Source organism: Antechinus flavipes, chromosome 1 (assembly GCF_016432865.1).
Source record: "Antechinus flavipes isolate AdamAnt ecotype Samford, QLD, Australia chromosome 1, AdamAnt_v2, whole genome shotgun sequence".
Classification (NCBI taxonomy): Eukaryota; Metazoa; Chordata; class Mammalia; order Dasyuromorphia; family Dasyuridae; genus Antechinus; species Antechinus flavipes.
This window is the reverse complement of record NC_067398.1, coordinates 648,607,601-648,630,466: the sequence shown is the minus strand read 5'-3', so window position 1 is coordinate 648,630,466 and position 22,866 is coordinate 648,607,601. Positions and strand designations below refer to the sequence as shown.

The 22,866-nt window shown below is 41.1% G+C and overlaps 2 protein-coding genes and 1 long non-coding RNA gene across 7 annotated transcripts in view; 1 reads left to right on the top strand and 2 right to left on the bottom strand.

Annotated features, from left to right (window-relative positions):
• ZFTRAF1 (zinc finger TRAF-type containing 1) overlaps positions 1-16,973 on the bottom strand; it is a 43,306-nt gene extending 26,333 nt beyond the window's left edge. For 3 of the 5 annotated variants that reach the window (XM_051971267.1, XM_051971269.1, XM_051971270.1), the window contains exon 1: positions 16,580-16,972. In XM_051971267.1, coding sequence (XP_051827227.1) covers positions 16,580-16,957 — 378 coding nt within the window. In that variant the 5' untranslated portion in view covers positions 16,958-16,972. Of the gene's footprint in view, positions 1-3,719; positions 3,823-16,579 lie in introns of those variants that run through there. The other 2 variants (XM_051971268.1, XM_051971271.1) reach the window with 2 other exon arrangements.
• A 90-nt stretch (positions 16,974-17,063) lies between these two features.
• On the top strand, positions 17,064-19,444 carry LOC127544590 (uncharacterized). Its single transcript, XR_007949482.1, has 2 exons — positions 17,064-17,710; positions 18,259-19,444. It is a non-coding gene; the product is annotated as an uncharacterized LOC127544590 (long non-coding RNA).
• Positions 19,445-19,798: 354 nt separating this feature from the next.
• TMEM276 (transmembrane protein 276) lies at positions 19,799-22,622 on the bottom strand. Its single transcript, XM_051971272.1, has 3 exons — positions 22,524-22,622; positions 22,076-22,210; positions 19,799-21,634 (listed from the first exon to the last, which is right to left on the bottom strand). The coding sequence occupies exons 2-3, from the start codon at positions 22,163-22,165 to the stop codon at positions 21,146-21,148; spliced, it is 579 nt and encodes a 192-aa protein (XP_051827232.1). The 5' UTR covers positions 22,166-22,210; positions 22,524-22,622; the 3' UTR covers positions 19,799-21,145.
• Between the last annotated feature and the right edge of the window lie 244 nt (positions 22,623-22,866).

The window sequence follows — 22,866 nt, the reverse complement described above, 5'->3', positions numbered from 1 at the left end:
TTAAAACTATATATATAGTGGATAAGCTTTTCCTCATCTCCCCATCTTCAAGATAAAAAAGCTAAGCTTCACAGAAAATAAATACGTCAGTCATAGAACTTTTATTTAATTAAATTACTCTACAAAAATGTATTTATTAAAATGTGCTATATACTATGTGCCAGGCACTGTACTTGGCATTGAGAAATACAAATGAATATCATAATCCCTATTCTCAAGTTTACAAGTTATCAAGTATACTTGGCATAAATATAAAGCAAATACATACAAACAGATACAAAGTAGCAAATGTAAAGTAGTTGAGAAAGGAGGGCACTAGCATATAGGGAGGGTCAGGAAAGGCTTCGTGTGGAAATTGCTTGAGCTATGTCTTAAAAAAAAAAAGAGGGATTCTGTGGCAAAGGTGAGATAATGTATTCAAATTATATTACAGTGCCAGTCAACCAGTACAAAGAAAGGTAGAAAGGAATACCATGAGAAAGAAAAAAAAATTTTTTAATGTAAAAAAAAAAAAGGCTCAGTTGGACTTGACATGGGAGTGAAAATAATCTCTAATGAGTTTAGAAAGATAATTTGGACCTGGTTGTAAAGTTTAAACTTTACAGATTATGCTTAATCCTGGAAATGATAAGACATTTTAAATGACTGAGTAGGGGACTGGAATGGTCAGATCTACACTTAAATTATTTTAGCAGTTATATGTAGGATGGACTTGAGGCTGGCAGATCAATTAGGAGGCTGTTGCAATAATCTAGGTGACAGCTAAATTGTTAGCTATGTGAGTGGAGAGAAGAGATTTGATAAAAGAAATGAAGGTAAAAATAGCAAGATCTGGCAAATGATTGAACATGCAGAGTAAAGAAAGTGTAATGTCCTTGTCTTGGGAGACTAAAAAGATGGTGGTACTTTTGAAAGAATTTGGAAAGTCTAGAAGAGGGGAGTTTTGGGGAGGGAGAAGATAACAAAGGTAACAAAGTTTTAGAGCTACTGAATTAAGAAATGTCTTCATGATATCCAGTGTAAAATGATCAATAGGCAACTCATGATGTGAGACTGAAGCTCAGAAAATAGGGACTCCATATATAAATCTGTGAATCACATACACAAACTTATCTGTCAAGCACTATTCTAAATACTAGGATAGAAAGAGAAAAAAAAAAAAAAAGACTCTACAAACAGCTTATAATAGAGAAGACAACATGTAAATTAACTACATATGCTAGATCAATCAATCTATCAACCAACATTTATTAAGCACTTACTATGTGCCAGGCAGTGCTGCCTCCCCCCCCCAAAAAAAGTCCTTGCCCTCAAGGAGTTCACAATCTAATGGTGAAGACAATAAGCAAGCAAGCACACACACACACACACACACACACACACACACACACACACACACACACACAAACTATATGTTAAATAAAAAGAAATAACAGAAGGAAAACACTGGAAATAAGGGGAATTAGGGAAAGCTTTCTGTTGAAAAAGGTATTTTTGTTGAGATTCAAAAGAAACCAGAATATCATCAGTCTTTGAAGTGGAGGAGGAAGGAAGAGGGAAAAAATGGAGTACAGACAGAGAAAATGCCCCGAGTTAAGGATAGGAGTTCCTAGGACAATCAGGAGGCCAATGCCACCGATTCAAAGTACTTCAAAGGAAAGTAAGGTGTAACAAGACTGGAAAGGTAGGAGAAGAGTATTTTGTATTTGATCTGAAGGCAAGAGGAAACCACTGGTGTTTACCGGGTATGGAGGGTGTTGAAGACATGATCAGACTTGAGCTTTAAGGACATCAACTTAATGAATAAATGAATAATATACAGGAGTGGGCAAGAGATTTTAGGTAGACAGACCTATGAGCAGACTACTTGTAATATTCAAGGTGTGAAGTGAGAGAGTTGCACTAAAGTAATGGCAGTGTCAGAGAAAGGGGGCATTTCAAGAGATGATAAAAGGTGAAATAGAAAAGTTTTATAAGACAATAAGAGAGTGAGGAATCCTATTTGACTTCGAGGTTCCAATACTGAATGAGGGGATGGTATTGCCTTCTACAGAGACAAACAGGGAAGACTGGAAGAAAGCAGATTTTAAGGAGAAAGAAAAGTAGTATTGTTTTAGACATAAGTAATTTTAAAAGTCTCCTAGCCATCCAATTTGCGCAGTTATAAATGTAAGATTGGAGCCAGCAAAAAGATTGATGAAGGAACGGTAGATTTGAGAATCATCAACATATAAACTAGATAGGAAATTCTTCAGAAGGAAGAAGAGGAGGGAAAGACCATGGGAAAATAAAAAACTTTGAGTAGAATATAAGATTTGAGTTGTTTTGAAAGAAGCTAGGAAGCTAAGATGTAGAGACAAAGCATTCCAAAGCCTGGGAGCAGCCAGTGCTGAGATACAATATTAGGAGATGGAATGTTGTATCCCAAGAATAGCAAATAAGCCAGTACAGCTGTATTTTACAATGCATGGAAGGAAATTATAAAAAGACTGGGGAGCAATGTTGTCCCAAGGTCATATAACTACAAAAATTGATGGAATGGGACTAGATTTCAGCTCTCTCAACCAAACCTAGTTTCCACTATACCATATTCAATACTTTTAAATTTTAATAATTTCTTTAGTGTATGTATAGTTTCTCCTTCCTCAACCCAGACATCTCCAATTCCCCTCTTCCTCTTCCCTCCCAAAAGAAACGTGTTAACTAAAATTACCATAAATTGCCAGCATATTTGTTTATACATGTCTCCTCATTTTACACAGAGCCCCACCACTCCCCCCTCCCAGGAACTGCTTGGTATAAGAGCTTCTGTATTCATTTACAGTATATAAACAATGGTTTAGGTGCCCTTGGAAAGCCCCAAATTCAGAATGCTCTAGGACAGCCCAGCCAGACAATCAAATACTCTTCCCTGGGCAGCAACCCACCTTCCCATTTCCCCTCCTGTAGGAAGAAATAAAAGGGTCCTTCTAGAGAAGCCTTTGGAGCTCTGAGAAATCAAAACTGAAGAAAAAGTGCCACATCTACCTCAAGAATTCACTAAAGGCAACAGCCTACAAACGTGGCAAAACCCAGGTCACTAGAGATTGATTAGGCCTCAGGAGTAGACCAGATGGGACTAGGTTTATAGACTTCCCCACTCTGATTTAGAAAGAGTACAAATGAGCATGGTATATTCCTATTTGTATTCAAGACTTCATAACACTGAAATAGGGCAACATATCCCAGATAAATCAGAAGTTCTTTGGATCAAAGATCCAGGTGCAGCTCAGCCTGTCTCAGCAGCTATACAAAGGCTATAGAAACCATATGGCCAACTCAAGAACAAGTAGGACACCAAGGCCAATTGAATATCGGTGCATAATTGGTCAGTGGCAACAAGGGTGCCAGGCTTCCCCACACTGAGTGCATCAGGCTGGGTTGTTACCCAGGAAACTGCAACAAACATTTCCTCCTAAAAATAGCCCATTTTTTCCTGGCAATGAGCTGCCAAAGACAACGACTTTCTATTTGCCTGGGAACATAAAGCAGAAAAAAGGCCTCTCTGTTCCTTGTTTGGCCTTCCTGAACAGAGGACTTGGGACCAGGATGGATATATGGTTAAGAAGATAGACACTTCAGAACATCAGCCACAGGGAATTAGCAATACACAAAGCCCAGTCTTATTGCCTTTCCCATCACTGATAAAGGGTGTTCCACCCTGGATATCCATGACTTGCCTGAGCAGGACTATGGAAGGATGTCTTCAAATTTGGTCCAGCACACAAACTTTCTACATTTCTTCAAGATAGAGCCATGAATTTAACTCAGGGCCCCCAAATGGTATCTGCTTTAATTCCAGGGCTTAAAGCTGAAAGGACATCCCGTAACACTGAGCATGCCAATTCACCAACCCAACACCAGCAGAGCAACCTGTCAGGTCTAGAGCACCAGTCATATGAAAAGTTTTGAAAGAAAAAGAAGGAACAGGTGGCTATGTAGGACAGAGACTGCAGTGGGACTCCCTTACAACTTGATAGCTAAATTCTGCTTCTGTAAGGAGTCAGTTTTAACCTGCTATGTTCTGCCTACTATGCCAAGATACTGTGTGTTGTGCTGGAACTAACTGTACCCTAATGTGGAGTCAGCAGTAGTCTATGGGTCAAGCAGGGCCTGTAGAAGATATATAATGTCACAGCCTTTCCCTTCCCCCAACACTACACTCTCTTCTCAACTTCAAATAAATGTTCATCTCAGTCCAATGCAACAGCTGCTGCCTCAGAATTCTTGCTGCCCAGTATTTTTTTTTTTTAATTCTGAAATTAACACCAAATGAAATGAGCATTTCCATAAATACAGTATATGGAAGGAAAGAATTGTACATGAAACTGCAAATATCAGAGTTTGTTTGCTTTTCTTTTCAGTATCTAATAAACATGTACTTTCAAAGCTTTCATTCTTGTCTATGATTCTTTCTCTGCTAAAAGTGTTTCCCAGATGAGTCACAATGAAGAGGAAGATCACTGGCTCTGGCATGAAAGAACCTGGGTTTAAATCTTGTCTTAGTTAATTTATACCTGAGTAACAACTGACAGTCTCTAGGACACAGTTTCCTTAACTATAATGAATGGGGTGGGCTGAATATTCTTTAAGGTCTCTTCTAGCTCTCAATCAAAACCATCATCAAAAGCCTACTGTGGAAAGAAATTTGGGGCTATATCCCATTATTCCTCCAATCACTAATCTATGCCTATTCTTTGACTCCTATCACCACCACCACCAATCTAGATCCCTAAAGAAATCAAAGAAAGAGGAAACATCTGTTCTCTTTATAGTGGCAAAGTACTAGAAACAGGGTCTGCTCATTAAATGGAGAATGGCTGAAGAAATCAGAGTGTGTGAATGAAATGGAACACTACTGTGTAGTAAGAAATGATGAAAGGAATAATTCAGACAAATCTAGAAAGCCATATAAACTGATAGAGTAAGAAAAGCAGAACCACCAAAAAGAGTATTTTATTTAATAACACAAGACTAGAAACTGACCAATGTAATGATCAAAAACAATTCCAGAGGGCTGGTGATAAAACATGGTCCCCAACTCCTGACTAAAAGATGATGAACTCAAAGTGCAGAATGATATTTTTTTGGACCTAGTCAACTGAGGAATTTCCGTATTACTTGACTTTACATTTCTGATACAAGGATTTTATATTTCTTTCAGTGTTGGGTGATTGAGGGAGGTACATAAGCAATGGGATTACCAAAATAAAAGGAAAAAAATAAAGTAACATGTTAAATTTGATATATGCTTGGAGAAATGGCAAATTTGTGCATGGCAGAGATTCCCAGCTTCGTGTTCAAACCTTTTTATGCTTTGCCTTATATATGAAGATACTCATTTTGGTGTTTAAGTTCTGAATTTTAGAAGTGAATGGGCTTTCTTTTCCCAAGTAGTCTCCGGGGATTACCTGGGGAAAATAAGTATTTTTGAAAAAATAAATGCAATTGACACATATATTGTAGTAGGTGATCTTTGGGAAAGACGATAATCATGGAAGGAGAATCTTGAAGAATTGCTGAATTGGTAGTCAGGAGGAAAAAAAACAACTGAGAAAGCCCATAGTTTCACTATGCCAAACCCAGACCTGAGTGCTTTAGGACTGGAATCTATTTGCTCCTTTCAACAGAAACATTGTAGTATGTGTACATATGTATACACACACATGTATATATGTAGACAGATGTATACTTACATATGTATACACATGTACACACAAAATTTAGATTTAAAAATAAAAATGCTAAAAAAAAAAAACAAAAAAAAAACCCTGTTCTTTCATCAAAAATTTCCAAAGCTTCTATCTTAAGGTTTTTAAATGATGAGATAAATATTTACAAAATGAGATCTCACTGTTTCTTATATTAAAAGAATCTATATTACACATACGTCATGATGGTCTTACTTAAAATGTACCTTCTCCGAAAGGCTCCTTTGTCCCAGGTTTCTGAATCCTCTCTAAAAATGGCAACTCTGATTATCTCCATGAGCTCAGCTCAGCCCCCAGCTCTACTGCCCAAAACTCTGGCTGCTTGAATGCAAAGCAAGAGTTCCAAAGGATCTGTAATATATTATTTTGCACAGTTATGTGCAGCAAAATTAAACCTATGCAAGGAAACAAAGTGCAGTTGCCATAGGAACCAGAACTAATTTACTTGAACATTATGATTAAAACTTTAAGCACAACATTAGTAGAAGAAAAACCAGCTGGCCAACTATGTGATGTCCTTCTGCATCCTTCACCCCCACACATAAAGGAACTTTCCTACAGAGTCTAAGCACAGACTAGAGGAAGTCAAAGAGAAGCTTTGATGAATTTCATTAATACAATGAATTCAAGTATTTAATTTTAAGTTTCCAATACCCTAGAGGGAAAAAAGGTAAGACCCTTAATGTATACCTGGCCTTTTTGGGTAGCTCCCCAAAAAGAGACCCACTGAGAACTCTTACTACAACTACAACACAATACCTGTGGGGCCACAGTAACCTTAGTGTTTCTAGACACTGGAGAAAGTACCTCAATGCTCAATTGGAAAATCTTTCAAAATTCAGAAACTTAAAAAAATTGACCAACTGAAGTTTGTTTTTTTTTAAAGCCATCTGTGTGTATAGTAAACAGAACTAGGACAAATACATAGGCTCACAAAGCCTTGTAGGAGCTCTTTTCACATAGTGCTCATACTTTAATATCTAGATGTTATGGGAAGATTGCGAAGTAGAGAATTATCTCATTTCCTCAATTCACAGGCCCAGTCCATTTAGATTCCTGTAACTACCTAAGAAGGACAGGCAGAGCCTAAGTATTCTATGTTAAATCTCTAGCCAGAACTAAGATCAAGACAAAATGAGCTAAGTGCGGGGACTACATCTAATCGGATTGAGCAGTATAATCTTGCCAACATCTATATGAGTACACATAAATAGGTTATGAACAAGATAACTATATAAATATATATGCATAAACATGCCATGCATGTTTTGTAAATAAGAAACTATAATAAAATAAAAAATAAACAAAAAAATTTACGTGCTAAACAAATTAAGTTTATCAAAGATATTAAGAGTGAAAACTGGATTAAAAGTCAGGCAATCTCTTTACCTTAGAAAAGTAAAGAGGCCTTAATTTTCATCCACAAAATGAAAGAATTAAAACTAATCTTTCAAGTTCTTTACAATTCTATATTGTATGGATAACTCAAGAGAAAAGACTATCAAATAGTATGCCCCTACTCACCAGATATGTGTTAAATCAAGCAAATATTCTACTTTCCTGAAAAATGACTGTACTACTGTTTCATTATGGGAAGGGAGAGAAAGACAGGTAAGAGAGAGCAGAGGAGAAAATGAGAGTAACTATGGCCTATAACAAAAACAATGCAAGGTCAGTATACCATAAAAAGTGACTTTCACTTCCTGAGAAAAGTATGGCAAAATTTCTCCAGCTAGTAAAATTTTTCTTAAGTAACTGAGGATGGGATCCTATAAAGTATTAGATTTCCTTATTTGTGGTAAAAAAAAATTTTCATAACTTTTAAAGGAATTTCAGTGTAGTAATGGTGGCTTGAGAGCTTTGTTTTAAGTGAAAGAATTTGTATTACATTTGTAGTATGTCATCTTTCAATTTCTAAAAAAAAAAATTTAAGTGTATTTGATGTGTTAACATTTGTATGTTATCTCTTTTCTTTAAATTTCTAAAAATTAAAAATAGTATCTTAGATATAAAAAAAAAATTTTCAACCTTTGTCTACTATGAATAAATCAAAAAAGCTAGTCAATTTGAACTGCGCTTATTTGATATCTCTAAAGAGACTATACAATTGTCACAATATTGTGTACAACTAGAAATATGGATTAACTAACTACTAAGTGCACAGGAATACTGTAAAAAACACTACAACGAAAATGTCAAAGCAGAATATTTTCACTGGGTCTTCCACTATTTCTGACAATGATTTAATAGAACCAAGTGTGATTAAATATGATGCATTGTGCCAGGTCCCAGTATGAAGTCTTAATTTTTATGTGAATTTTACTGAATAAATTTTATATTAACTTTACATGAAATCACGTGGACATATGCATTTGGAAAGTAGACCAAGGAGGCAGAAAGAGAGTAAGCTAGTAATTCTTCAGGAATTGTAAAGAAACCTTTTTCCTTGGGGAAAAAAGGTGATCAGATGATTTCCACCCTCAAATAGCAGAATGATGGCTTTGCATCTGCCTAATTTTGCACTTAATTTTTAAATAAATTAATTTGCCAACAATTCTTGGTTCAACTCCATGGTTCAACATCTTGAACAGTGTGGAGAATTCTAGATGATTAAAGCACTCCAGATTAATACCAGGAAAAGTCTCAAAGATGCAAAAATCTATCCTAACATTCTAAAAAGCTTATGAAAGTTTGTAATAGATCTAACAATTCCATTCTTAATTCCATAGATAAGGTGAGGTCTATGGCAACAATGACTAAATGTAAAGGATTGAGCACACACACAAACACCCAATCTTGCAATGCCCAGGATCTCACCATTTCAGGTGTGCTAGACTATCTTTTAGTAGAAAGGTATGCAAAGCTGTGACTCTAGATTAATTTTGCTTCCAGTCCTCTCTTCCAGTCTACCTTTCACATACTGCCAATCTCATCTTTCTTATGCATATTTGTTCATGTTGTTCCTCTGCTCAAAATCTTTAAATGGTTCTCTATAGCCTAGATAGTAAAAATTTAAGTCTCAGGCTGGCATTTAAGGCCCTTCATTATATGGTAATTTTTTTTCTAGCCTCTCTACTACTGTACTCTGTTGCAAAGGGGGTCCCTATGCATTTTCTATACTTTTTTGCCTACAAACCTTTGCTCACATTGTTCCTATACAACTGGAATTTTATCATTCCACCTTGTTGAAATCTTACCTGTTTCTGACGTCCAGGTCAAATGCTATCTACTCTATAAAGTCTTCTTAGGATCCCACCAACACAGTAATGCCATCTTCATAGAATACATTTACCTCTCTTACATAACTGAATTTTATAATTATGTCTATTATGTATCATATACAAAATGACAAATTCATGAGGATCAGTAACCAAGTTTAAGCTGATTTTTGTTATCTACTTCAGCACCCAGCACTACCTTTGTATAAGGTAGAGCTTTAGGTAAGTTTGTTGAAGCAGTTTTGCTGCTCCCAAGAGTAGCTAGTGGTACAGTAGACAGAGCTCCACATCTGGAATCCTTAAGATTCAAGATACTTACTCGCTATGTAACATTATACAAGTCCCTCAAACTGTCTGCCTCAGTTTTCCCATCTGTAAAAGGAGACAGATAATGCCACTTATTTCACAGGATTATTGTAATGAAAATATGTGTGAAGTGCTCTGCAAATTTTAAAGCATTATACTTATTATCATATTGGCTATTACTATATGCTAGCTATAATTATTATTTTCCTCAATGGAGGAAAGTGGTAAGGGGAGATGGATAGCAACAGGGTTGCAAAAAAGACAACAGAAAAGAGATCACTGAAGCACTTTTTAAGAATGCAGAGGAAAAAAAGAAAAGCCAAAGGAAACACAAATAGGACAGCGTTGAAAGCTCCATTTTGAATTTATTACATGATCAAAAGGAAAAGTAAATTTTATACAATATTCACTACAATACGAACAATTCTTTTCTCTACTTTATATATGGAAATGCTCATTTTATTAGGTGTTCAGTTTAAAATTTTTTTTCAAATGCCTGTTGAATTGAGATCACAGAAAGACACAAAAGCCTCTCAACTTGGGTAAATCACAGCCTTTTTCAGGTCAAATGAATTAATTTTATTAAGCATTATGCACTCCTCTCTTCTGTAAAATGAGGATGATGCCACCTGCCACAAACCACTTTTACAGAGCATTTGTGAAAATGAAATAAGGCATAGGGCAGCCCTTTGAAGAGTTAAAATACAAACAAAAGTAATTATTTAAAATGTGTAGGTGTCTTCTAACAAAGAAAGATAGTAGCTGTTCTAGTGTAGGGGTATAATTGCCCCTACCATCCAGCTGCTGGAGCTCTACCAGGCTGGGCCTGGCTGGGCCTTGTCCTTCCTGAAAATTGCAGCACCTGACTACAAGGCAAATTATACTAGGCTGCCTTCATAAGGTGATTATCTTCCTGGACAAATACTTAGTACAATCTATTCATTTTTCAATTGTGTCCAACTCAAATGTAACCCAATTTGGGAATTTCTAGGCAAAGATACTGGAATGGTTTGCCATTTTCTTCTCCAACTTATTTTATAGATGAGGAAACTGAGGGAAACAGGGTTAAGAGAACTGCCCAGGGTCATCCAATGAGTGAGTGTCTGAGGCCAGATTTGAACTCAGAGGAGTTCCAGCACACCATCTACAGAGCCATATACCTGCCCTTAATTTGTATAAAGTGAGATCTTAAAAAGTATTTGTTAGATTAGAGGTCACCTGGATTGACTATTTGAAAAGCTGAAATTTAAGATTTTGAGAAGAGCTGAGAACTGAAGAAAGAAAACTTTATCATAAGACTTAGAGACAGAAGGGTCCTTGGAAGTCATTTAATACAATTTTCTCATTTTAAACATGAGGAAACTGTGTATTTAGAAAAATTATATGAATTGACCCAGGCCAAATAGAAGGGCAGGAACCTAGGTTCTCTACTCCAAATCCACTATTTTTACCACTATCTCACTATTTACTTTAGGATAGCAGTGTTACTGAGAACAAAGCACACAAGAACCTTAGAAAATGTTTCACTTAGCCTGCCATTCTAGGTAAAGTCCCAGGGCCCCAATCAATCTATCAAGAGACTCATTAAATGGTTTCTAAAAACTGGTATCTCAGTGTCCAAAATATATGTTGCTCTCTGACTCTAACTCTAACCAATCCACTAGATGCCCCTTAATTAAGATCTACTTTCCTCCACTTCTAATAACCCATCTGAGTTTGCTAAATATACTAGCCTCTTTCCTTCACTCAATAAGCATTTGACAGTTGGGGTAAACCTGAATCAGACCGCTCACCTCAGATCATAGGCAAACGTAAGTCATGTCAATTTAGTTTGGTATGTCTAATATCCCAAATCACTGGCTCTCTTGTCAGCTGAAAATGTGAATCTAGTAACCCCCTGAAACAAATCCTCCACTAGCTACCCAGAGGACACTAATGCTAACTCAGTGCCATCATTCACCAGTTTACAACTCATGCTTCCCACTATCCTGAACTTTGGCAGGACTTGCCACCTTCCAACGGAGGTCCAATTCATGAGGCCTTGCTTTTCACAAGCCTGCCTTATCACCTGATTTTGGGATTATATAACATGTCTGTGTACAAACAGAACATATACAGAGTAAGGTACACCACGATACAATCCCTTGAAATTAATCAGAAGTCTCATTTCTTGCTCATTCCCAAATCATCTTCAGTTACCCCTGAAGGACAGTTTTTGCTGTGAGTAAATGAGACTTCCAAAATTTAGCACAATCAATAAAAGGCTAGCTTCCAGTGATCCCAAACCTCTAAGCGGTACAAATACATAAAGGATAGTTTTGAAATTCTTTTAAGATCCTGAAATAGTCAGCTTCCTATTTCATGCTGTCGATTTGATTCTAACAACTAAGAATCAGAGATGTGCAAAATCATACTCATATATCAGTTTTAAGATAAAGAACTTCAGAAATGTACATGTCAGGGAATCACCATACATCATGGATAAAACGACATGTTTATGGAGGCACCAAAAAAAGGGCAAACTACAGTGCCCCAACTCTGCCTCTTAAGAAAAACCTTAGTGGCATTTAGGATGATAATCTGCACTTTTTAATTTTCTTAACTAAGCTCACCAGTTAAGTATTTATTAATAAGTAGGAATACCACAACTACAGAAAACAAGTCAGACTGGTTTTAACTCTGACCAAGAGGGCCCAGCCACCTGCTCAAACTGCCTACTTGTCAAGGACCCAGTCTGAAATTTATAAGGAGAGACCATTGTTCAGGAGCTCTAAGGCTGCCCACCTTGGCCTCAAAAGCAATCATGGGGCACATGATAACTACAGGACTCTTTTTCCCATTTTACTTAAGGCCAATGCTATGAAGTCTAAACTGGAGAACTCTCAGTCTAGAAACTTCGGAGAATCTAGTCAGGGAACAGGCTTATAGCTTGGAGAATTGACAGTCCATGTTCAGCTCTTGTACAAATTTGACAGTCTCCCTGGAAATTCTACACAATATCTTTTGCAGAAGAAAGGGAAAACTGGGACACTAATATAATGTTGGTGGAATTGTGAACAGATCCAGCCATTCTGGAGAGTAATTTGGAATTATGTTCAAAAAGTTATCAAACTGTGCATACCCTTTGATCCAGCAGTGTTACTATTGGGCTTATATTCCAAAAAGATCTTAAAGAAGGGAAAGGGATCCATATGTGCAAAAATGTTTGTGGCAGCCCTTTTTGTAGTGGCAAGAAGCTGGAACCTGAATGGATGTCCATCAGTTGGACAATGGCTGAATAAGTTACGGTACATGAATGTTATGGAATATTATTGTTCTATAAAAAATGATCAGGAAAATAATTTTAGAGAAGCCTGGAGAGTTACATGAACTGATGCTAAATGAAATGAGCACAACCAGGAGATTATTGTACACGGCAAAAACAATATGGTATGAGAGATCAATTCTGATGGACATGGCTCTTTCCAATAATGAGATGACTGATACCAGTTCCAATGATCTTGTGATGAAGAGAGCCATCTACACCCAGAGAGAGGACTGTAGGAACTGAATATGGATCACAACATAACATTCTCACTCTTTTTGTTGTTCGCTTGCATTTTGTTTTCTCACTTATTTAATTTCTTTTTTTGATCTGATTTTTCTGTACAGCAAGATAATTGTAAAGATATGTCTATACATATTGGACTTAACATATATTTTAACAAGTTTACATATATTGGATTGCTTGCCATCTAGAGGAAGGGGTGGAGGCAAGGAGAATAAAATCTGAAACACGAGGCTATGCAAGGGTCAGTGTTGTCAAATTATCCATACATATGTTTTGAAAATAAAAAGTTTTATAAAAGAAAAAAAAAGAGAGAATAGGCTTCACAAAGAAGGAAGTATCAGTAAGACAAAGCTGGGAAGACCTTATTTTCAGAGATAGTAGCCACTTTAAAAGCAGTCACAACATGCCTATGTCTGGACAACTTGTCAACACAAATTATGCTTTTCCCCTGAAAGCTGTTGTGAAAAGCTAGCATGGCCTTCCCTCCTAGGGAAAGAAGAAGCTGCCCAGACTTGCTCTTAACCCAAACAGGACAATTACAGAAGGATCCTCTTAAAACACCAGGTGGATATTTTTAGGGCCAGCTCAGCAAAGTGTAACGTCACTGCAGCAATGACCTTTGCATTTTGATGGTTGGCTCTGCCCTACAGAGGTGATCCCCAAAGCATTTCTCTGGAATGCTCCCTATTTCTGTCCTACCATATCAAAATAATGCTCTCAAATCACCTACACAACTTGCATTACTATATATATTTTTAAAACTAGACTCTGCTTCAAATTCTAAGGGCAACCTCTGAGGTTGGGGGGGGAAACACTGTTGGCACAATGAAGGCATATAAACATTCAGGAAGAATCACACACAGGTTTATTTATATCAAAGTCTGGATGGAAGAGGTAATATGTTAATAATCTCAAAAAGGCTCAAAGACTACTTCAAACCCCATAAATTCAGCATGATACTAGCATTAAGGCTAGAGAAATGCTTGCCTTAACCTTCTATTTCTAAGGAGATGAAGGCTCAATCTCTCAAAAAATAGGCCTTCCACCCCACTGTCAGTAGGGGGGAAAAAAAAAACACCCCAGCAAGACTTGACTAGGTATGTGGTGACTCTGAACAAGCCCACACACTATTTACAGTATCTACCCACACCAAATTCTGGAGATCTGCCAAGATATCCCCACCTGTCTCAGTCTCTTGCCAGGTAGAAGAGCAAAGGAAAAAAAGGGAGAAGAGAAAAGGAGTATCTCCCCCCTCTTCCTTCAACTGCCAATCTCACTTCCACCAGGTACAAACCAAGACTTCAAAAGAAGCCTTAAACTCCAAAGCCAAAATACTGTTCACTGTTCCCAGATTATAATACTGATTCCTATTGATCTTTCCAGAGCTTATATGGAGGTTGGGAGTAAGGTGGCAATTAGAAAAAGGGATGGAGTGAAGACTGTATATCCTAAATAAGATCTCAGGAGAGCCAATCAGCAATCTATTTCATAAGAAGCTAGAGTACTCAGAAATACATAGGTATCTTTCCATCCTGAAAAGATGTGTTAAATTCCACTACTTTCACCAAAAATCATTTTATCTACATATGAGGCCCAAAGCTTTATAGCACTATCTCCCCAAAATAGGAATGGGTAAATTGACTCTAAGGCTAGTGAGAGGGCACTGAGCTTGGTCTATGAGAGGCAAAAAAAGTAGGTAGAGAGAAGATGTATTTATCAGATCCATATTTAAATCTGGCTAATTTTGTTTTATTTGAGGAAGATAATGAAACCAAATTAGAACAATGAACAATAGGGAGAAAGGAGAGAAGAAAAGTCTTCATTCCTCATTCAGAGTAAAGGAAGTAGAAATCTAGAAATATAGCTGGGATTTGAAGAGAAGAGGGAAAAGGGGGATTAAGGTACATATTTGGGGAAGGGATAGTCTGGGGTAGGATACCCTGGGTTTGGATAGAAGAGAAAAGGGACTTATAAGTTCAAGAAGCAATCAGGTGTTGGACTTTGACTTTGTCATTTGGGCTAACAAATCTGGAAGGTAAAATGGGGTCAAGAGAATGTCTAACAGATTTTGGATGAAAGGATTCTGCAGCCACATTGGGAAAAAAGGAAGAATCAGGCAGGGAAAAACATGTCCCCAAAGGTGGAGGCCAGGGTGAATGAGCTACATTATTTCTCCCTGCAGGATCACACAAGAGATGTTTGGCACAATAAGAGGGAGATCAAGGAGAGTAATCCTACAGAAGACATTGGATAAAGAGAGGTATAAGGGGCCTCCCTAAGGGAAGAGGGACCCTTAGTAGATGCATTTCTGCCCCTCTCTCTCTCCAGTAAATAATGCAACATTCATAAAGCTCCCCCCCCCCAAAAAAAAAAAAAATGGAGGGAAAGAGGAGACAGAGAAAAAGAAAGAGACACAGAGAGAGAAGCATTTTCCCCATCTAAAAAGAGATTGAGGGATAGTAATATTAGAGAACAAATTGGGAGAATAAGGAAAGGAAGGCTGGATTCCATAGTACAGGGATAAGGAAAGAGTCAAGTGGGAGATTTAGGAAAAAGAGCCTTAAAATGATTAAGAATCAGCAAGATTTGGAGGGAGACAGGGATGCTACTATATTGAGGAAGCAACTACAAAAAAAGAGTAGGAAATGGGGTAGAGGGGAGGTGTTTAAAATCAGGGAGGTTGGAGTAGGAATTGGATTATCAGGCTAGACTCTGGGAATACTGATGATGAGGTGGCTTAAGGTGACAAAAGTTGATAAAGGGAACACAGCTGAAATTATTTTATATTTACTAATTTTTATTTATATTCTCCCCTTACCCAGTTTTTCTTTGTATCACCAAGACCTTATAATAGGTGCTTTAATGAATGCTTGTTGAGGTGAATGAATGGCATAATATTGATAGATGAGATAGTAGTGAGTGCTATTAAAGATCAGGGAAGGAAGGGATAGGTCGAAGGACTGCAGGAAATCAGATCAGGGAACAGAAGGCAATCAGAGTCCAAAACGATGGAGATAGGGCAGACTCTAAAAAAAATAAGGATATTTTAAGATTCCTAAAGATGATGAGAAGAGCAGATAAGATTGTCAAAAATGGTAGGAAATCAGATGATAGAAGCATTTAAGGGGGCAACAAAAGAAAAACCAGACTACTAAGAGAAGGGGAGGATAAAAAGGGAAAGGGCAGAATAGAGGAAAGAATTCAAAATAAAAAAATAAGGGGTAGAGAGAAAAAGGAAAAAATCTTGAGAGATCTAGGGCTGAGGGAGCTCCCTCCAGGGAGAAGGGAGGAAAGGAAGAGTGTAGTGCAATGGAAGGGAAAAAAGATGAAGTTGCCTAAGGTGAAATGGGGAGGAGGGGGGCGGCTAGGGAAAAGAATATGGGGAGGATGGCGTAGTCAGAGATGATGGGGAAGGCGGAGCCCAACCTGGGGAGACTAAGTAAAGAGATAAAGAAAAGCCAGATTGGGGAGAAATGGAGGTGAAAAGGGCCAGAGGTTGCTAAAGACAATGCCTGAAGGTGCCGATAGCAAAAAGAGGGATGGTATTAGTATTTCCAGGAAGCAAGAAGGGTGTGGGAATCCCCCAAAGAAGTGGGGGATGGAAGACACATTAGGAGACTGGCGAGTTAACAATAAAGGGGCGAAGAAGACGGTGTCAGAGTTCTGGGGTGTGCTTGTGCCCGGATTCCAAAGGAAAGCAGGAGGGGCAGCTGGGAGGTGGGGGCTGAGGTCCTTGCCAGGGACCCCGGCCGTACCTGGTAGACTGAGGCCTTGGGCAGGTCCAGGCAGACGGTACAGCAGAGCACAGAGTAGAGGCGCTCTTCTAGCTTCCCGCTCCCCGCGGCCGCCGAAGCCGAAGCCGTCGCTGCCGAGGCCGCTGCTGCCGCCGCCGCCTCCGCCTCGGCCGCCCGCAGCCGCTTCTTGGGCGGCGCATCTGGGTCGCCGCCGGCCTCGGGTAGGGGCAGCGGGCGGCCCGCGGGCAGGCCCGCCTCGTCTGGGAGCCCGGGCCCGGCCGCCTCCCCCAGCACGGACACTGACACGGCCATGGCGGAAGCGCCCGGGGGCCCGGCCCCGGAACCCGCGGGTCCTCCCGCTGCCGCCGCCGGGCCCCCGGCCTCCTCAGCCCCGGACATCCCGCCGCGGCTGCCGGGCAGAGCCGGGCGCGCTCCCGCCGCTGCCGCCGCCGCCGCCCGAGGGGGAGGGGGTTAGGGGCACCGCGCGCTCCTGCCGCTGCTACCGCCGCTGCGCCGCCGCTGCCGCCGCCGCCGCTGCCGCCGCCTCACAGGGCTCGGTCGCCCGCGCGTCTCCTCGAAACTACAGCCGCTGTCACCGCCGCCTCTGTCGCTGCCTTAGACTCAGATGCAGACACCAAACCCGGCGGCGCCGCCATCTTTGTTTTCACTGCTCGCTCCCTCTCCCGCCCCCCCACCCCCCGCGGAGGCGGTGGTGGCGACGCCCATCACGTGACCCATAACCTCGACCAATCAGCATTCCGCTTGGGAGGGGGAGGGGAAAGAGTGGAGGGAGGTTGAGGTGGGGGCGGAAATCGAGGTCTAGAGTTGGAGCTCCAGTAATGGGCCAATCGGGGCGAGGAGGAGGGAGCCTCATAGACTCCGCCCCCTCCTGCCCCCGACTTTTTCCCAGGCCCCTGCCCCACCCTACCTCTGAGCACAGGAAGAGGCTATGATCTAGCGGGTAGGGTTAGAGGGAGCAAGAGCAGAGGGAGAGACTAGAAGATCCTGGAAGGCCGAGGACTGCAAAATTCTCCCTTTCCTATTCCGAGCCCCCAGGGATAAGGAAACGTCGGCTTCCCATATTTTTCCACTTCCCGCCCTTCTGACCGGATTAAGAAGAAAGGAATTGTGTCTATTTTCCAGACGCTGGAAGTGAGGCTCCCAGCCAGGCCGGGCCCTTTCCTCGGCGATATCCCAGGCCGGTAGCGTAGCATGTTTCTCCTTACTCGAGGGAAAGCAGGGTGTCAGCACATTTGGGTTTCCTCGGAGCCTTTTGGGGGGAGGGGGAGAAGAGAAGGCTGGTCCTCTTTGGACCTTACCAGAAAATTAGTGTATGCCTCTTCCTCCCTTCCTCTCTCCCCAAACTTAAAACCCCAGGGAAACCCTTCCCACACCATCTGTCGAAAGAAGGCCACAACAAGGGACTTCCCGGGCTCGGAGTAGAAGACAGAAGCCCAGAGTCCCAGTGCAAATTTGAACCCCAGCGAAACTATCTGGCCTGAACCACGCCTACTTTAGGGCCCACGCCTCTCCTCTTGATTCCCATTGGTGGGTTCTTAACGGTTGGGGCGGGGACGTCCTTTATTCACCCAATGACAGGACAGGGGCGGGGCCTGAGCGCTTCCCTACGGAAATAATGTTCCCGCATCCCAAAGTTTCCCTATCTTAAAGCCTGTTTGGGGAAACTCATTTTATTCCAGATCCCGTCCTTGGTAAACTCAGAACTAGGGTCTCCTACGAGATGCAGCTTCCTGATCTCTCGAGGTGGCAGAGCTCCAAGGAGGGGTTAGCATGAAACTGTGGGCCTGCATTAAATAAAGACCCTTTGGAGAAAGCTGAGATAAAAATTAAGTTCCTTTTAAAAGTATTGGGTACCACCATCCTTGTAGTTGGAGATGAGCAAGGTAACTTCAGAGGGGAATGTCAACGCAAGAAGAAAGGTCGTGTCTTTGACCAGAACCGATTATATGGACACGTTGGAAAACAACTGGACTACGAAAACCTTTTCCCTCGCCCAGCTTGGCTGGCCAGTAATGATGAAGGTCCCAGGGCATAAAGATCTCAAATATGATAGATGGAAGCTAGGCCAGGGTAGCTTCTTTTCTTCAAAAGTCAATAAATGAAATATATACTAATTGCTTATATGTTGAGCACTGTGATGGGAGAAGATAAAAAATACAAAGTCCCTTTATGAAGCTCAATCTTAGGTAGAAGAGATATATCTAGGAATAAGGAAAGGATTTCTAATTTCATTATTATTGAGAAGTCCCAACTGACTTCCAACTCAGTACTTTCTTTGTACTAAGAGATGGAGTCATTTGGCAAGCATGTGTCAGAAGGAGAATGTTGACTTAAGGCCTCCCAAGGCTCTGTCTATCCTCCATGCCACATTGCCCCAAAAATATAAATGTAATATACAGTATTCCAGCGTACAGAAGTACAATGAAAAAAACGCTGTATAAACTCTAATGGGATAAGAAGTCTGTTGGAGGAAGTGGTGGGTCCTACTTCCCCATTAAGTTCCCCAAACTGGACTTACATTCCCCCTGAGCTATTTCAAAGCCCATTATAATCTTATCCCAATTGCCAATCATTGCAATCTACTTTCTAATGAAACTGGCTTACAAACGTTTACTTAGAATTTCCTGTTTTCCTTTTCTTTACTCATTGCCATTCCTTCTGTCTGGAATCATCTAATGAAATCACCATCTAGTGAAATCCTGCTCAGCTCAAATACCTATTTCTCCATGTAACCGTTAGCTGATTCAGCCTATAAGAATATTTCCTTTCTCTGTACATTTTTTCCTGTTCTCTGTATAGAAATTCTATAGAATTTGCTATCTATGCCCTCTCTAGCCCTTAATTTTATTTTTAAAAATATATTAAGCCCATTATGTCTTGGCATTGGGGGTACATAAATGAATTTGAGAAAGAAAGCTTACTCTCACAAAGCTTAAGATCTACTAGGGAGAATGTGACATGTACACAAGTGTGACAAGTAGAATTTGAAAGAGGCAAAAGAAAGCTCCAAATAAAGTTTCCATGAAAATTTGAGGTACAAGACTTAATGGGGGAATGGGGCTTCAACGGGAAGATATGAGATGTTTCTGGCACAGGATGCACTTTGTGGGAATGCAGTAAGAATTAAAATTGGGGTCTAATTTGGTTGTGATGTAGAATCCATGAAGGAATATAGTGTGGAAAAAGGCAAAAAATATAAATTGGAGGCAGACTAAGGAGTTTGCATTTTATCCTATAGGCAATCTTTATGCACTGAACATTTTTAATCAGAGGAATGACATGGTTAGACTTTAATTACAAGCTAGCTTGTCTTTATAGCCATTTCTAGACTATAAGCTGGGGGAAGAAATGGACCAGGGAGGCAGAACCAATAAGTGTCTCTAACCTGTATTTCTTTCTCCTTGTGCTTCCCCCAGCTTTCTTCTACAGATGTCTCTTTCACAGTGTAAGTACTTAGTAGATCTATTGAAAAAATGAATATGTGAATCCTGCCCTTCAGTTGGAGTTGGAAGAAAGAGAAACAAATAGATGCCAATACCAAGAATCTAGAACACTATTTGTTTAACTCCAAGGGGTTAAATAATGACTGCTAGAAAATCAGGCAACCTAAGGAAAGATTTCTTCATTGAAGGAGACTAGACACCCTAAATCCAATGTTCCTCCTTTTCTCCCATGATAGGGCCATTTCACTTTGCAGTTTTGAGACTAGAGACTATTCTGCCCGTTTGTTCTGCTCAGGTTTGGAGTTAGCCTTGGCCATATTAGGAATGAGTAAATCAGACAGAAAGGGCCAAGTCACCTTCAGGAACAGCTAGATTCATATTTCCCTAATCCACAATATTTATTAAAATGTCACTGAAAGGCAAAAGGAAGATTCCTCTCTTGCCCCATATACAAGTCCAGCCAAAAACAGCCCTTTGGATAAAACTCACATGTCCCTCGATGTTCCATCCTTGGTAAAGAGGAAAATTGAAAGGTAGATCCCAAGGGTTGCAACATTCCCTCCCCACACTATCCTCCAACTAAATGAAGCACCAATCCCTGGGTATAGGGAAGTACTAAGGTCTTTGGGCTGTAGGAAGGAACTGTGAGGGAGATAGTTCTAGAAAATCCACTCTGGGCAGGACACCTTCTCCATCTCCACAGGCTCACTGTCCAAGGTGTGCTAATCCCCTTACCATATTTCAGCGATCATAGGGATTGTATTTATTTGGCAAAGAGGAAAACTAGGCACTAACTCTAAAAGAAAGTACTGGCCTATAAAAGATGGAGCAAGAAAGTACAGAAGGAGGCAGCCAGAAGGTGATGATAATGGGAGAAATCTCACTTTCCTGATGGGCCAAAAGTTTCTGGTCACACTGGTGAATGAGAGCATAGTACAAGAAAGAATTAACTAAAATAAGAATGCCCATCACACACACCTGCCTTGCCTTTTCCTCCAGCACAAGTCCCACAGGTTCCAACACCTGCCCATGTAGCCTCCCTGGCATCCTGAGAATCAAGTTGGTACCCATAAGAATCATCTGCTCCTGAAGGGATCTTGCTTGCATCTGCTCCAGGCAGTGGTCAGTCCAACTCCAAGTGCTGAGTGTGCAGAGCCCAACGATAAGCCCAGCTCCCCACAGCCAGGGCCCATCTGCATGCATCTTCTTTTTGGAAGAATAACAGTAAAGTCTCCTCTTCCAGGCGACTCATGAGGCCGGCTGCACCTAGTGCCACACCACCACCCATTCCATAAGTGTTGACAGTGAAGACAGACACAATGAGGATAGTGACTGCAGCTACCAGGGCCACGGCTTGACCAGCCACAGCCTTGGTCTCTGTACCCAGATAGTCGCCAGTCACTGCCAGGACCATACCACCCCCTAGAAGCAGATTGGCTGTAGATCGGTCTCCATTCACCCAATGGAAATCAAAGGCCAAGAGAGGGAGGCCAATGACTGTGGCCACCCAGGTTCCCATCTGGTTATTGATATCTGGCTGGGGACCTGAGGCCAATGCAGCAGCTGCAGCTAGGGCTTGAAGTAGGAAGCCTGCTGCAGCCCCTCGGTTCACCTGGCAATATAGGGGAAAGGAAAATTAGATCACAAAGACAAAAAGGATCATTTACCACCCCATGAGCAGCCCAGAACCAAAAGCTGGTCGTTTAACTTTATACTCAACTTCCTGTCCATTTCCATTCACCAACATTTAGAATAATTTTCTCCACTTGAATCTATGTACATCATACATGCTCTTCATACTTAAAATGGTCAAATTAAATGGAGCTGATTAGCCAACATGTGGTCCAAAACAATCTCTATAGCCTCCAAAGTCAAGAGAGACAGAGTGTGGCCCTCCCACTACCCATACTATCGTAGCCAAGAACTGCCATTCAAGTATTCTGTGACCTCTGATGATGTAAACTCTTCATGATATAACTCTTCAGTTATCATATCATCAGGAGGATGCTATAACTCTTCAAAACCCCACTCCCAGATAGCAGAGGCCACTCACCCTGGCAGTATGCACAGCAGAATGCAGAGAGACTACTCCTAGAACAAGATAGGAGAGCTGGGTGCTCCATTCCTCAAACTTCTCTGCCATGGAGCCAGAGAAAGGGAAGGTGAGGAAGGGGGCCTTCTGCCCAACCTTCAAAGGAAAGGAAAGAAACACACTACTCAGCTTCTACCCGAGACTGAGGACTTTTGGGGTTCCAGAGCAATGTAGGGGAGGATCTGTTTTCTGAGCAAGGTAGTCAGCAGGAAAGGGTGAGCGCGAGCTAACTATAACTAGACAGGAACTGGTAACATCTAGGAGTCTGCAGAGTTGGCCAAAGGAGATCGAGCTGTGCAGGAAGCAGGGTGGGGATGGGGCTGGCAAGCAAAAAACTGAGCTTTGTTACAAAGGGAGCAGGGGAGCAGATCCAGAGTTTGTTAAAGGCAGAACAAGAGCCCGGAATTACCTTAGGTGAAGCGCAAGGGAGAAAGGCGGATGGGCAGGTAGTGGGGCTTGGAGGATGCTGGACACGACGTCAGCTCGAGCCGTAGGGAGAGAGGAAGGGATGCGAAGGGATCCAAAAGGACTCGCGGTGCAGGTGGGGGGTGGGGGTGACTTTGACGAGGGCCCCCAGTGAGGGTACGGTGGGGCGGTGTTGGCAAAAGCCAGGCCCGGGCTGCAGCGAGCTGCCTCGGAGGTAGGGAACGGGCGCTGTCCAGCTGCTGGTGTAGATGGTCCAGGCGGAGGCGTAGCTGCCCTGGGACAGAGCCTGGAGAAAGAGGAGATGGGAACTGAGCATAGGGAGGATC